Source organism: Capra hircus, chromosome 17 (genome assembly GCF_001704415.2).
Source record: "Capra hircus breed San Clemente chromosome 17, ASM170441v1, whole genome shotgun sequence".
NCBI lineage: Eukaryota > Metazoa > Chordata > Mammalia > Artiodactyla > Bovidae > Capra > Capra hircus.
Window position 1 is genome coordinate 8,508,439 of NC_030824.1, and position 15,893 is coordinate 8,524,331.

Here is a 15,893-nt window from a genome sequence, read left to right on the forward strand (position 1 = left end):
TCTCTGTGCCTCAGTTTTCCTGGCTGAAAAAGGTGTGTCGGAGTCATCACATTTATCTCAGAAGCCAGCGGGTCTCCACCCTGGCTGAGCATTTAAAATTTCATCTGGGGAACTTTTAACAAATCCTGATACCCAGGCTACATTCTGGGTCAACTCAATCAGAATTTCTGACTGTTAGTTCTGGGGCAAAAGAAAATTTTTTTTATAAAGCTTTCCAGATCATTCTGATGTGCCAGTGCTGTAGAGATTTTGTGAGTGTTAAATGAGATCATATAGGGAAAAGGCTCCCTGTAGTGCTTGACATGGTTATATACTTTGGTGGGTATTGTAGGATCAATTATCCAAGCCTGGGTGGTGGTCAGGGAATGCTTCCTGGAGGAGGGGGTGGTTGAGCTGTGAAATGAGGGAAGAGAGAAGTTAGCTAGGAGAAAGAGGACAGAATGTATTTCAGCCAAGTTATCAGCAGGGGTCTGGAGCCAGGAGAATGTGGCCTCTTGGGGGAATTGAAAGTCATTCCCTGTGACCGGAGCTGAGAAAGGAGAGTTGAGGAGAAGATACCTTGCCCTGGATCCTCCAATGAGGTCAGAGGTCCTGGGGAGTCACTGGGCTTTATTTTGGTGTCAGCAAGGTTTTAAGCAGGACAGTGAGTGGAGGGCGCATGTATGTTAAGTTTCAGTTGTGTCTGACTCTTTGCCACCCTATGGACCCTATAGCTTGCCAGGCTCCCCTCTCCATGGGATTCTCCAGGCAAGAATACTGAAGTGGGTTTCCCCATTTTCTGCCCTAGGGGAGTGGGGGGGGGTGGCCCCTCAAATTCAGGAATAGCAGAGCCTTCTCAAGGCACTGTGTCCAAGCCTTCTGGGGAAGTTTAAACTTGCTGAGGGGTGTGACACAATCCCCAAGCCTCCCTTCAGGAGCTATGACCCAGACTCTGAAGTCAGATGGTCCTGGGTTTGAATCCCGGCTTTGCCACATCGTACCTGTGTGACATAGGGCAGGTGGCTTCATTTATGAGCCTCAGTTTCCTGGCCTGGAAAACAGGCATAGAACTCCCATTGGATCTTTGCAAGGATTAAATGAGATAATAATGTAAATGACTTAACAGGTGTTTCCCACATGCTAAGTAATAAATGTTCTCAATATGTGTGAAAAACAATGGTCTATAAGAATCTACAACTGGTCATTAATTTGGGGGGAATTATGGAAACCTGCCTGCAATGCAGGACACCTGGGTTTATTCCTGGGTTGGGAAGATCCCCTGGAGAAGGAAATGGCAACGCACTCCAGTATTCTTGCCTGGAGAATCCCATGGACAGAGGAGCCTGGCGAGGTACAGTCTATGGGGTCACAGGAGTCGGACATGACTGAGCAACTAAACCATCACCACAGGGATCTTTTTGGGCTTCCCAGGTGGTGCAGCAGTAAAGACCCTGTCTGCCAATGCAGGAGACACAGGAGAGGCAGGTTCGATCCCTGGGCTGGGAAGATCTCCATAAAGAAGGCATGGCAACCCACTCCAGTATTCTTGCCTGGAAAATTCTATGGACAGAGGAGCCTGGCGGGCTACAGTCCATGGGATCGCAAAGAGTTGGACATGACTGAGTGACTAACATACACACACATCCCCTCTTTATTCCCAACATCAATTAAGTGAAAGTGAAGTCCTTCAGTCATGTCTGACTCTTTGCGACCCCTTGGACTGTAGCCTACCAGGCTTCTCTGTCCATGGGATTGTCCAGGTAAGAATACTGGAGTGGGTTACCATTTCCTTCTCCAGGGGATCTTCCTGACCCAGGGATCGAACCTGGGTCTCCCGCATTGGAGGCAGATACTTTAACCTCTGAGCCACCAGGGAAGCCCAGTGCGGTGGTAAATTTAATTCATTCAATTAATAGATGTTATTCAGACAATATATTTTTATTGAGCACTTACTATATCCTGTGCCCCATGCTAGGCACTGGGTAGAGCAGTGAATGAGACAAACCTGGCCTTTGCCTTCCTGTAGCCTAGAATCTAGGAGAAGACAGACAGATGCAAGCAAGTCCGTATTTCATTACAGTTCCTTGGTGTCTATGATTGGTTCCAGGAGCCCCAATATTCCAAAATCCTTAGATGCTTAACTGCCATAGTCAGCCCTGTGTCTCCGGTTCTGCATTCACAAATTCAATTAATCTCAGGTCTTGTAGTACTATCTACATTTGTTAAAAAAAAATCCTTTGTAATTTTTTGTTATTACAAAAAATCCTTTGTAATAACTTTGTAATTCCCTGGCAGTCCAGTGGTTAGGATTCTTCGGGGTGTTCACTTTCCAGATCACAGGTTTAATCAGGGAAGTAAGATTCTGCAAGCCAAGCAGCAAAAAAAAAAAAAAAAAAAACAACCCACCTGCTTATTAGTGGACCTGTGCAGTTCAAACCAGTGTTTTCCAAGAGTCAACTGTACAATTATGAGGAGTGCTAAAAACAGGTCATAATCACAGGAGCCCTGACATAGTCTACCAGGCCAAGGAATTGTTTTCTGAGAAAATGGGTTTTATGTTGAAATCTCCCCACTCCCCCAAATAATGATGCCAGCTAACATTTAAATCTGTGCCGTCCTGGGTGGTAGCCACTAGCCAACAAGAGGCTCTTGAGTCCTAGGACTGTGGCTAGTGGAAATGAAATGTGGGGTAAATGTAACATGCAAATGTGATTTCAGAGACTTCTTATTAAAAAAGAAATGAGCTATCTGATATTTTTGTATTGATTACAAGTTGAAATGGTAACAAATATTTAGGATAGACTGGGTTAGATAAAATATACTAAGATTCATTTTAACTATTTCTTTTGATCTTTTTCAATGCGGCTACTAGAAAATTTTTAATTACATACATTGCATTTTGTTTCTAGGGAATATGCCCTGAGTTCCCTGGAGCAGGAAATGGCAACCCAGTCCAGTATTCTTACCTGGAAAATCCTATGGACATAGGAGCCTGGTAGGCTACAGTCTATGGGATTACAAAGACTTGGACACCACTGAGCAACTGAGCACGGCGTGCTGATCCCTGAGTTAGACAGTGCTTGTTGATGGCCAGGGATATACCAAGGTGTCAATGTGTAGTATCTTGTTTAATCCTATGATGACTCTGACAGGTACCTATTATTTATCTACTTTCTGCAGAGGAGGAAACAGATGCAAAGAGTAAAATGGACCGAGATTCACCACCATCAAGGAAGATAACTGGAATTGGGCCTTTCTCAGTCCACTGAGCTGTGTACTTAACCTCTACCCTACATTCCTGAGCAGAGGGGCCCGTGGGCTGGGACAGGAAGAGGCATCCAGAGCCATGAACATGGAGAGAACAACCACACGAAGAGACAGACATTCCATGGACCAGCAGGCCCTCGGCAACCCTGGCCATGGAGTGGCCCCAAGGTGCCTCCGCCTTCTGGGAGGTTGTCTTCTCACCGTGGGGACCCTGAATTCAGTTTTGGCAGCACTGTCCATCCGTGTCCTGTCAATGTCCTTTTTTTTTTTTTTAGAGAATGTTTATTTTCCATCAACCTATTTCCATTTAAAGAGTTTGTGGAAACCTTCCCACCCACCCCCACCCAGTGGTCCAGTGGCTAAGACTCTGTGCTTCCAATGCAGGGGGCCTGGGTTTGATCCTTGGTTGGGGAACTAGGTCCTACATGCTGCAACTAAGCATTTGCATGCCATAACTAAAGATTCTGCACGCTGCAACTAAGACCCAGTGCAGCCAAAAAAAAAAAAGTTGGTAGAAGAACAGCTTAAGCCTGTTGTGGTTATTCCTCAACAACCACAGTGGTTGTTCCTACTCATTCAGTGGCCTGAGTGGTGGGAGCTGCAGGCCAGTCTTCATGGGGAACTGTGGAATAGGCCCAGAGAGCTCCTGCACACCTCCGGACCAGTCCACCACCTCAGGTTGAGCATCGGTGAACTCAGGAGCTGGAGCGGTCCATTCACCCTGAAATGCCTCCTTGGTCACAACCTTCTTAGCTGCCACCCGCTCTTCCTTTTCAGTCCCTGTCAGCATCTCCATAGAAGGAAAGATGGGGCATGACCTTCCAGGGTGTTCACAGGAGATGGCGTCATGCATTCGCAGAACTTCTCTGGCGAGCGCCCACCACGTCAGACCCACTGAGTGAGCTCCATTGTCACACGTGATGGCTGGGGCCACGGAGCAGAGAGGAGAGTCTGTGTCGCATAGATCAATGGAAGGCAGGTGAAGAGACTTCTGTGAGAGGCTGGTGGTCTGCCCTGCGATTCGTAACGAGCAGAAGCCTTGGCTCCTGGAAGGCTGCCTAGATCTGGTTAGTGAAGTTTCCAAGAGTGAAGCAGCCAGCAATAGGAATGGCTCCAGTGGCAGCAGCAAACTTCAGCACAGCCCGCAGGCCAGTATTCTCGGAGGAAATGACGCTGATGTCCACTGGGCTTTCAATGACAATGATGGCATGAGCTGCCGACAGAAGCTTCTGCAAGGTTCTCTTCAGATTTATGATGTAGACGTCATGACTTTTCCTTTTGTAGACATGCTGTTTCATTTGAAAGTTAAAGTTGGTGCCACCTAAGTGGGTTTCCCTTCCTTGGTAGCTCAGTGGTAAAGAAATCTGCCTGCAATGCAAGAGAAGCAAGAGATGCGGGTAAGATCCCTGGGTCAGGAAGGTCCCCTGGAGGAGGAAATGCAACCCGCTCCAGTATTGTTGCTAGAAAATTCCATGGGAAGAGGAGCCTGTCGAGCTCCATGTGGTCACAAACAGTTGGGCATGACTGAGTGACTGATCACACACACACAAGTGAGTTCCTGATGAAAGGAATTTGAGGACATCAAGGGCTCCTCCTTATTTGCAGGACATCAAGGGCTCTGGATATGGTGAAAGTTTCCCTTTAAGTTACAATGGGAATCCAGAACAGTGCCATATGGACCCCAGTCTGGGTAGCGAGGAGAGGCAACATCAGTTCATCTTGAGGAAGTATGAGAAAACCTGGTTTGAATTAACCAAGACTGATGGCTTGGGGATGGGAGTCCCGAGAGGAGGAAATCCCAGGTAAGGGACTGAATGTCCAAGGTCATAGCACTGAGCCGCAAAGCCTCAGTTCTCTTTAGAACATTCAAGTTGGTGTGCTTAGTCACTCAGTCATGTCTGACTCTGCAACCCCATGGACTGTAGCCCGCTGGGCTCCTCTGTCCATGGGAGTCTCCAGGCAAGAATACTGAAGTGAGTAGTCATTCGCTTCTCCAGGGGATCTTCCTGACAGATCAAACCCACCTCTCACGTTGCAGACAGATTTTTTCCCCCGAATGAGCCACCAGGGAAGCCCCTCCTTAGAACTTTACCCACCAAAGGCATAATTGCTGGCTTAATTGATGTTTCCTTTCCAGAGAATATTGCTTTGAAAAGAAAGGTTTGAGGGACTTCCTCAGTGGTTCAAAGGTCAAGAATCCACCTGGCAATGCAAGGAACTTGGGTTTGATCGCTGGTTGGGGGACTAGGATCCCACATGCCAGGGAACAATTAAGCCTGTACACTCCAACTAGAGAGCCTGAGAGCCACAACGAAGGATCCCACATGACACAACTAAGACCCAACAGAGCCAAATAAATAAATAAGTACTAAAAAATAGTGGATCCACCTTAAAAAAAAAAGGGGGTTGAGACCTTCGAAACAGGGACACGTGTATGCTGTGGGATTGGTCTAAGGACGATAGTTTCACCTGGCAGAGTAGCAGGTGTCCTACAGAGGCCTTAGCTAGGCCTTCTCAGGTTCAGATCTCAGTCTTCCCACTTATTGGCTCCGTGACCTCGGGTAACTCGATCTCTCTGGTCTTAACTTTTCCAACTGAAAAAGGGGATACTAGTGGTCATTTCCTAGGCTTGTGGTCAGAATTAAATGCAAGAAAGCACGGAAAGCACCCAGCTCACAGCCTGTTCATTCTATTGATAGTGCTGGGACTCAATACATGGCAGGTGGGAAAAAAAAAAAAAAAACCGGCAGGTGGTGCTATCACATGATTTCTGAGTCTGTGACAGCAAAGCCCCTCTGGGGTCTGGGGTGCAGTGGGGTGTTTCAGGAAACCATGCCCAGCACTGGGTGTAACCTCCTTGTAGTTCTTCCCTTAGGGTCTAAGGTGGGGTCCTTTCTGCTCTGCCCAGAATTTTGGAAGTCTCCTTCTAGGGACAATAGATATGTGTAAAATTAAAGAATATATAACCTTGAAAATGGGCTTCCCTGGGTAGTTCAGCAGTAAACAATCCAGTGCAGAAGACCCCAGAGAGTGGGTTTGATCCCTGGGTTGGGAAGAGAAGATTCCCCTGGAGAAAGAAATGGCCCCACTCCAGTATTCTTGCCTGGAGAATTCTATGGGCAGAGGAGCCTGGCGAGCTCCAGTCCTTGGGGGTCACAAAAAGTCAGATACGCCTTTGTGACTAAACAACAACAAACCCTGACAATATTGAATCTGACCTCAAAGGCTGGGCTGAGAGATTGCACTGCCACAGATCGAGAGGGTGACCCCAGGAAAGGTCCTTCAAACATCCCCAGCCTTCAGTTCAGCCGCTCAGTTGTGTCCGACTCTACAACCCCATGAATCGCAGCGCCAGGCCTCTCTGTCCATCACCAACTCCTGGAGTCTACCCAAACCCATGTCCATCGAGTCGGTGATGCCATCCAGCCATCTCATCCTTTGTCGTCCCCTTCTCCTCCTGCCCCCAATCTTTCCCAGCATCAGAGTCTTTTCCAATGAGTCAACTCTTTGCATGAGGTGGCCAAAGTATTGGAGTTTTAGCTTCAGCATCAGTCCTTCCAATGAACACCCAGGGCTGATTTCCTTTAGGATGGATTGGTTGGATCTCCTTGCGGTCCAAGGGACTCTCAAGAGTCTTCTTCAACACCACAGTTCAAAAGCATCAATTCTTCTGTGCTCAGCTTTCTTTACAGTCCAACTCTCACATCCATACATGGAAAAACCATAGCCTTGACTAGACAGACCTTTGTTGGCAAAGTAATGTCTCTGCTTTTGAATATGCTATCTAGGTTGGTCATAACTTTCCTTCCAAGAAGTACCTGGTACTAATTTAGGGTCTTCTTCGGTGGGGTGGCAACTTACTGAAAGATGGACGTAGACGGACGGGCGGACAAATCTGACTCTCCAGTGAACATTGGTGTGATAAGTGAGTGACCGATGGACGGAGAGACACAGGTGACATTGTGAGGCGTCCAGACAGGCGGATGGATATGTTAGCCAGACAGTCAGGCATGCGACCGTGAGACAGAAAGACTGACAGAGCACCGGAAACCAGGGAGCCTCCCACCTGCGGGCTTGGCCACGAGGCGGCGCCGCCGCCCAGCCCAGAGGCGCCAGCCGCCCCGGCTGGGCGCGCTCTCGCGGGCCGGCGGAGGGGGCGTGGCCAGCGTGCGCAGGGGGCGGGGCCGGCAGCCTCGCGGGGGCCCCCGACGGGCGGAGCGCGCGGCGGGGGCGGGGCGCGCGTGCTCGCGGGGGCGGGCCGTACGGCGGGCGCGGGCGCGCGCGGCGGCGGCGGCGCGTTCCGTTCCTGGCCGAGGCTCGCGGCGGAAAAGTTGCGCGGCGGCGAGGAGCGGCCGCGGGACGGGCGGCGAGCGCGACGCCGAGCCGGCTCCCCGCGCCCGCGGCTCCCCCGCCATGGACGACCTCGGTGAGTGACTGGAGGGGCTGAGGGAGAAGGCAGCAAGGGGCGCGCGGCCCCGGGCCCACGGGCCGGGGCGGGCGCGAGCGAGCGCGCGAGCGGCGGGCTGAATCCCACCCGCTGCGGCCCGGGTCCCGGCTCTGGTTCCGGCCAGCCCCGGCTCGGCGGGACAGGATCCCGGGCTGGGCCTGAGTCCCAGGCCAGGCCAGCCGCCTTGCTCACAGCCGCCACCCCTTCGCCTCGAGGACAGCCCCACCTCCGGACCCCCCGACCTCGGGGATCCACCCCCATCTCCCAGCTCAGCCTCAGGGACCTGCTTGCTCGTCAGGGACCCGCCCGGTCCGCCTCAGGGACGGGCCCCCACTGCCGGGACCTGACCACCTCCCCCGCTGCGGGACCTGACCACCTCCCCCGCTGCGGGACCCTCACTTCACACAGCGCTCCCCCACCCCCATCGCACAGTTGAAACACCCAATTTGGGGATCAGCTGCCTGATCGCGCAGCCGGGGCCTGCTCCCAGCCCCTGGAGGACCACCCCCACTTCACAGACGGACATCCGGCACCTCAAGGGTAGCCCCTCCGAGTCTACTACCGCTTTTATTTCACAGGTCAGATTCACAGGTTAGGGATGAGCTTCCGTGACCACATCCTCACAAAGACAAGGCTCCTTTCTGCCCCACTAAGGCCCTGGGTCCATTTCACGGCCCTGGGTCCATTTCACTGCCCTGGCCACTCAGTGGACCAGCCTCTCCGCTTTCGTATCACAGACCAGCCTCATCCTAGAAGCGTAAGCTGGGGAGACAGACTGGTGAACTGCCAGGGGAATGAGGTGGGAAGTGGGCCCCCGAGGTATGGCCATCTCTGAACTTGTCCAGGCTGGTAGTACCTTGCGGGAAGCCACTCAGGTAAGGATAGGATGCCCAGAACAGAGTTTTACTGTTTTCATGTGACTGGAGCTCCCAAACTATTTTTTTTCAGTCCAGCCTTCATCTAGAGTTTGGGCAGAAGAAAGTATCTTTTGGGACCAGACACTAAACCCGGGGGGCTTGGTGCTGGGGGTTCTAGGAATGCCTTGAGCACCCTGAACCCTGAAGTGGGAGGATTCACTCTCCCTCCCTCCCCTTCACGCCTGGAGCTGGAAAGCCTGAGCCAGGGGATTGAGGAGGGGGAGGAAAGTTTCTTCTCTGTAGGAGCCTTGTCTTCCCTCTGTGGACTGTGGGTGGCTTGTGTGACCGCTGATGCTTTCTCTGTCTCAAGCTCCTAGGGGTGGATTCATCAGACAGGACTGACGGGCCTCCTCTGAGCTGCACAGGGCACTAAATTAAGACTGGTTATTTGTAGGCACTGGACTTCCAAGGGAACAGGGAGGAGGATTGGGGCGTGACTGCTTCCCAGAAGCTTTCTTCGGGGATCAGGGTGCCTCCACAACCCCCTAACCCCCAAGATCCTGGAGCTGGGGAGAGTGTGTAGTCCTGCCTGTTTTGCAGAGTACAATGGCTGCCAAGCATAGTTCTGTCTTTGGGTCAGGCTTGGCACCCATTTTTCCAGCACACTCAAGGTTGGCATGGCTTCCAGGCAGGTATTTTTTTTTTTTTTTCACGTAAAAATAACTGAACTGAAAGGAGGCTGGGGGATATTTTTCGAATCAGGATCTGAAAGTCTCAATGTTTTCCCTGTGGGAACTCACAAGCAGAGTCACAGTTTCTGAAATGCTGGTGTGGGTTCCATTGCTTCCAGACAGGCCCCGTGCTGTTTGAAGGACTGAGAAAGTCTTTGTAGAGTTCCTTGTTGAAGCCCGGAATTCCTGTCCTCTGACAGTCTTCCATTTAGGGCCAGGAAACTGAGTTCGTCTCTGAAAGGAAAGAAAGTGTCCTGGCAGAGCAGATTGTAGGAATTTAGATTTGCTGTTCCTGGAGTATTTCCCTGCACCTCAACTGTCCTGTCTTCACAGTAACTCTTTTTAAAGAGCCCCTTAGGGGTCCCTGCTATCAGTATTGCGGGCCTTTTACAATTGGAGAAAACTGAGGCCAAGAGAGGTTGATTCACTGGCTCAAGGTTGCACAGTCGTAAGATGACAAAATCATGACTGGAAGCCCAACCCCTTGCTCCTACATCTGCAGCTTTGTGCACCGTGAGGCCTTTCTTCTTGACGACGGGGTCTCAGAGAGGTGCTGGCTGCCACCTGTAACTACTTCTCCTGCCTCCCCCCAGAGGCTCCTCAGTTGTCTGAATCTGGGCTGCCTGGCTTCCTTGGCCTAAGCTCCCAGGGGGCCAGCCACGCCTGGCTGACCGACTGGAGCCTGGGGTGGGTGGAATGGGGCGTGCAGGAGGAGAGAGGAATTCGCCTCTGCTCTCAGCCCCCATCAGCTGTCTGGATGGCCGCTCAGCACCCTGCCCGTCAGCTGTTTTCCTTAGTTAGGCTGGACCCAGAGGCCAAGCTTCTTGTTTTTATTTTTCTCCTGAGAGTGCTGTCAGCTGTGAGCCTCTTGGGTCCTAAAAGAGAAGAGTCTGACCTGTGGCAAGTCTAGAGGGGTCAGAGTGTGTGCTGTGACTTTGTTTTTTATTTTTTGGTCTGAAAGAAAAAAAATTGGGGACCCCTCCCCTCCCTGTAGCTCTTAGTGACAAACTCACCATGCTTTGTTTAATAAGTTACAAAGTTACAGCTCTTTGGGCAAAAATCCAAGTAAACACAGCGTCCTGCCCTTCCCTGTGTGTTCTGTCAGCTTTGTGCTACGGGGTGGCTGCTGGTGGCTTTCCTCATTACTGTTTAGATGCTGGTTTGGCTGGGAGTTCTCGGTGTTCCAGTTCTGGCTGGAGTTTCCTGGACAGAGTTCTCACAACACGGAGAGGCACTCTGGTTATGTTCTGCTCGCCCCTCCTTCACGTTTTTTAGTGCGCTTGGTGGTGGGGGGATGGGGACCGTGACCACAGCTGGGGGCTAATAGTGATCACATGCGTTTGATAGGAGCCAGGCATCCTACTCAGCACTCTTTGGTATCATCACAGCAATTCCTGGAGGGACGTGTTTAATCCCTGCTTGATGCACGCAGAAATCTGAGTCAGGAAAGTTCAGTGGGGACTCTGGGATTGTAACCCAGGTCGATCCACTTCCAGACCTGATCATCTCCATAATAAGGTAGTACATGCATGCATGCTCAGTCATGTCTGACTCTTTCCAACCCCCTGGACCCTAGTCCACCAGGCTGCTCGGTCCATGGGCATTCTCCAGGCTAGAATACTAGAGTGGGTTGCCTTGCCCTCCTCCAGGGGATCTTCCCCACCCAGGGATCAAACTACCCTCTCCTGCACTGCAGGAAGATTCTTTGCGGCTAAGCCCCACGGGGAAAGCCCTAAAGAGTTAGTAAGCGCTTGGTAATCAACCAGGGGAATGAGCCATGGGGCCTGCTGAGTAATTGCTGGGTACCTTTTAAACTTCTGCCCTGGGGCCATCGTCCCATATGGTCTGGGTAGCAGTAGGTAGGCTGGTTCAGGCCTCAATAGCTTTGCCATTCCCATCCCTTGCAGGGGGAGCAGCCAGCTGTTGGCAATGCCCAGTTGCCGCTGGGATCTGGACCTGTCTCCTTGCAGCTTCTCAGCAGTCTTGACCCTCTGGAACACAGTGCCTCATTGTCCTTGGAGGGGGGAGTACTGGGGAGCAGGGGAATTGCCTGGGGCATTCCAGGCTACGGAGCCTCTCTGTTTCCATGGAAAGTCTGGACTTTGGGCTCGCCCATCTGTGGTGCCTCTGTGTGTTAGGGCAGGGTCAAGGGCACCCAGCTGCTGGGCTTGTGGCAGGGGTGGCCCATGGAGTGATGGTGTGCTCCTCGGGGGGCCCTGCGTCAGCCCCAGATCTCCTCCTAGGCTGTGCGCTAGTGAGGTGCAGAGTGGGCACTCAGACCCTGGTGTGTTTGGTTCTTCAGCAGGTGCCCTTTCCGTTGGGCAGCCAGAGCTTGGTGGGGAGAGGTTCAGGCTGCTGTGGGCCAGAGCCCTGCCACTGTGGGTTTGAGTCCCCCTGAGGGAACATCCCAGGATCCTCATGCCTGAGGGTACTGACTTCCCAAAGCTTCCCTGAGGTCTTTCTCTAGTTCCAACGGCTGCTAAGTCGCTTCAGTCGTGTCCGACTCTGTGCGAACCCATAGACGGCAGCCTACCAGGCTCTGCCGTCCCTGGGATTCTCCAGGCAAGAGCGCTGGAGTGGGTTGCCATTACCTTCTCCAATGCATGAAAGTGAAAAAAGAAAGTGAAGTCGCTCAGTCGTGTCCAACTCTTAGCGACCCCATGGACTGCAGCCTACCAGGCTCCTCCGTCCATGGGATTTTCCAGGCAAGAGTACTGGAGTGGGTTGCCATTGCCTTCTCCGAGTTCCAAGGGCAGAGACTAGAAAAACTCCCTTCCACTTCACTCTCGTTCCCTCCCTCCCCTGGGTTGTCCTGGTCTCAGTGTCTTCATTCATGATCACAGCCGTCTGTAGAACACTTCTGCTTTTTTATACAGTGTTTGCAGAACCCTTTCCGTAATGTTTATTGAGCACTTACTATGTGAGAGCCCTGGGCTGGGCACCTTACCCGCATTGTCTCATTGAATCATGTTGGCCCTACGAGGTGCAGGTTCTGTTACTATTACTGCCACCCATTTTACAGATGATGAAATGGAGGCCCACTTGCCCAAGTTCTATAACTCGTGAGTGGCAGGGATGGGATTTAAATCTTGTAACCCATTTTCCACGTCTGTTCCTGATCTGGATTGGATCTGGTTTGATTGGTCTCTGTTTCTAGAATGCTAAAATCTTTTTCCGCCCTTCCCACACCCCCAGTCTCTTCTCTCTCCTTTTGGCCACCACCCCACGGCACGCCGGAATCTCAGTTCAGGAAGCAAACGCATGTCCCCTGTGGTAGAGGTGTGGAGTCTTAACCCTGGTCTGCCAGGGGTGTCCCCTCGTTTTCTCTTCAGTCCGTCCTTTCCTGTTCTCTGCGGCTTCCTGCGTCTCGTTGGTTCTTTCTCAAGGATGCCGTGCTCAGGACAGGATGCCAGGCGCTTAACGGCAGTGTCTCCTGCTCGGTGGAGGACCTCTCTTCTCTCTCACCATCCCCTGTCCACTCACCGGTTAGCCTCATACAGAGCTGCGAGCTTACAGCGCAGCTGGCGCTGAGAACCTGGGCAGGCTCCGCGCCCCCTCTTCTCCTCCTTGGGGTTGGAGTCAGAAGCCCTCTGTGCCCCCAGCTCCGTACACTCTCCTGTCTTTGTTTAGGTGTTTGCACCTGGCTACTGCTTGGAGCCAGGCCACTTCCAGAGGAAGAAATCCTTAGAAACCCTTCAGGTGGAGAACTGAGGAATCCTGTGAGAGGGAGAGAGGAGGAGAAAGCATTAGGAAGTTGAATTTTTCCAGAAATCTTGACAAACCAGCAGCTTCAAAGGGGTGGCCGGGGGACTGCCCTGATGGCCCAGTGAGTGGGACTCCAAGCTTCCACTGCAGGGGGCGTGGGTTCTGTTCCTGGCCAGGGAACTAAGAAACTGCATGCCTCACTCTGTGACCAAAATAAAAACAATGAAGTAAAATAAAATAAATAAGTGTCCAGAGACCATCTCCTGACCTGGGATAGGCCTGGAGCCCTATGGCCTCCCAGGCCCATTTTGCCTTTTCAGTTGCAGTCCTGTTGGGAGCCTCACATTTGGCCTCAAGCGTCCATTCTTGCCAGATAAGTCTCCCAACTAATGGACTGATGGCCTGACCAGTGGGGCTCAGGGCCGGCCTCTCCGGGGAGGCCATGGATGCTGGGCCAGGGGCAGGCAGAACGTGTGGATGACCAGGCCCAGCATAGCGCCAGTGGCCCAGTTTCCCCTTAAAGATGGCCTCTTAATGTTTATTTCTCGTCTGATTGTGGTTTTATGGGAGAACGTTGTTATTGTTAGGTGCAGGTGAAAGTATTTGGGAGTGAAGTGTCACCATGTCTGCAACGCAGTTTTAAATGGTGTAGTAGAAAACGTAGGGAGGATGTGTATGTACTGTGTGTATATGTAAAGAGGGGAAGAGAGGAAACTTGTGCATGTGTGTACAAAAAAAATGGCAAACATCAACTGTGACTGCACCCAGGTGGAGGGCATGTGGGTGCTCACTGCAGTGGCCTTTCAGTTTCTCTGCATGTTTAGACGTTTGCTTGATAAAGAGTTGGGGGGGAAAAGGTGAGAAAACCTTGCTTTTCCACAGCGGGCTTGGAGTCATTCCATCAGGGATGGGCATCAGTTGCCTACCTGTGATTGACCCGAGTGACTCTCAGCCTCCCGTAACTCTGACACAGGTGGTGGAAAGACCGGGTGAGTAGAGACAGGAGCCAGGCAGGCCTGGCATGGGAGTGACTGGTGATGCCGCCGGGGACGGGGACACACAGTGACAGGGCCTGGCAGAGGCAACGAGCATCGCTGGTGTGGAGGGAGCCTCTGGGGTTATTTTGAGTGTGGCGATGTGAACCAGACTGCGGTCCAGGCAAGCAAGATGCCGGGCTCCAGCAGGAGTTGGGAAGGGGTGGCCTGGGGACGCAGAGAGCCGCCTCTGGGCAGCTGGAGCCTGGGGGGAGGGGATGACATGCCTTTCGCTTCACATCAGGAGAACCTCTTATCTATGGCCAAAGGAACACCATAGCCGGTGGGCAGTGGAGGCCGGAGTGGCCCCAGGCTCTTGCTCGCAGCCCCTCTTGGCCATTCGAGTCTCCAGACTTGAGGCTCCCGCTCCTGGCATCCCCACTCCCAGGGCCCTCCTGTCTTGCTTTCTGCTGACTCCAAAGCCCGTCCACCGGGCCTCCCATCTCTGTGGGAGAAACAGCCGGATTCCCACATCGGTGGCCCCCTTGGCTCAGAGGGCCCCTGGTGCCCACTAGAAGCATTTAGCAGCCCGTCAGCCCTCCTTAGGGGAGTGCCTCACACGAGGGTCTTCTCTGAGCCTCACGTCTGTCTGTCCTCCAAGCAAGGACCCCGAGGCTGGCCGCTGGGTCCTGATCATGGGGTCGTCCTAGGGGGGGTCTCAGAGCCACGGGTCCGACCTGACCGCCTGTTCGAGGAGCAGAATGGCGTGTGTTTTATGGGCGGGGTGGGGGGGGTGGGGAGGGGTGGTGCTGGGAGGAAGCTTTATGTAATTCTTGGCTGGGACTCAGGTAATTGTTTTAATGAAATGGAATGCAGCTTATTCAGAACGCGCTTGGCAGAAACAGCCATGTTCTGTTCTGTGTTCTCATTGGGGAGAGCGAGTCACACACTCGAGCAGGCCGATTGGGAAGAGAGTGGAGCCTGGGGTGAGCGTGAGCAAGGTGGGCGGAGGCCTCTGGGGAGCTCTTCTCCCTTCACTGCAGGGATCCTCAGCTCGCTGGACTCTTCCCCTGGACACTGGTCTGGGTGCCTTTCTGAACGGATGCTTTTTGCAACAACAGCAAGACCCTGTTACAGCAAGCGGGCTGTAAACTGAGCCTGAGGCTGCCTCCCTGGTTGTTGGGAGGCCAAGTGATGTGGGTGTGGGAGTGCTCAGCACACAGACGACAGACCCTCTGAGACATCTGTCTGTTATTCACTGCACCCCCCCCTCTTCCCACCTCAACATGTCATATAACTCCCTGGGCGACTCCCGCCCCCCCAGCATCTCCCATCAGTGTCGACATCCGTGCCTGGATGTGACCTATCCATAGATACACCTGGATCCGCTTTCCTTCTGGTTTCTCCCCCCCCCTCCCCCGACCTTGTTTGTCCTTCCTAACTTCTTTTTCTCTTCTTTAATTTTTTCCTTGGACACACCCTGTAGCATGTGGGACCTCAGTTCCCCAACCAGAGATCAAACCCACACCCCGTGCGTTGGAAAGCAGAGTCTTAACCACTGGACCTCTTGAGAAATCCCCCTCCTGACTTCTTCAGTTTCCTCCTGTTCTCTTTTCATTGCAGCCCGGGCCATTCTTCCACGTTTTTCTCTTTGGCTGAGAGAGCGTCCCACTCTGTAGCAGCCGTATTTCCCCCTCCCTTCCTTAAATTCTGCTTCTCTGAAGATCCCCCATTCTCCGGAAGAACCACCCTCCACCCCCCCCCCTGCCCCGCCTCCTTCCCTACCTCCTTCTCTGATCCCTTTTTGGGGGGACACCAGTGCATTTTTGCGAAGGCTTTTTCTGGGCGCCCTGTTTCTCTCCTAGGTATCCAGGTCGGTTTATCTACTTGCGTGACCTGTTTTATCACTTGAATGCTGGTGATGCCTAAATTT

At 52.6% G+C, this 15,893-nt stretch overlaps 1 protein-coding gene and 1 pseudogene across 3 annotated transcripts in view; one reads left to right on the plus strand and one right to left on the minus strand.

The window, feature by feature from the left end:
• On the minus strand, nt 3,815–7,661 carry LOC102178382 (annotated as a pseudogene).
• Nucleotides 7,531–15,893, plus strand: part of PXN (paxillin) — a 42,948-nt gene continuing 34,585 nt past the window's right edge. For 2 of the 3 annotated variants that reach the window (XM_018061136.1, XM_018061137.1), the window contains exon 1: nt 7,547–7,672. In XM_018061136.1, coding sequence (XP_017916625.1) covers nt 7,660–7,672 — 13 coding nt within the window. In that variant the 5' untranslated portion in view covers nt 7,547–7,659. Of the gene's footprint in view, nt 7,673–15,893 lie in introns of all 3 variants that reach the window. The other variant, XR_001919366.1, reaches the window with a different exon arrangement.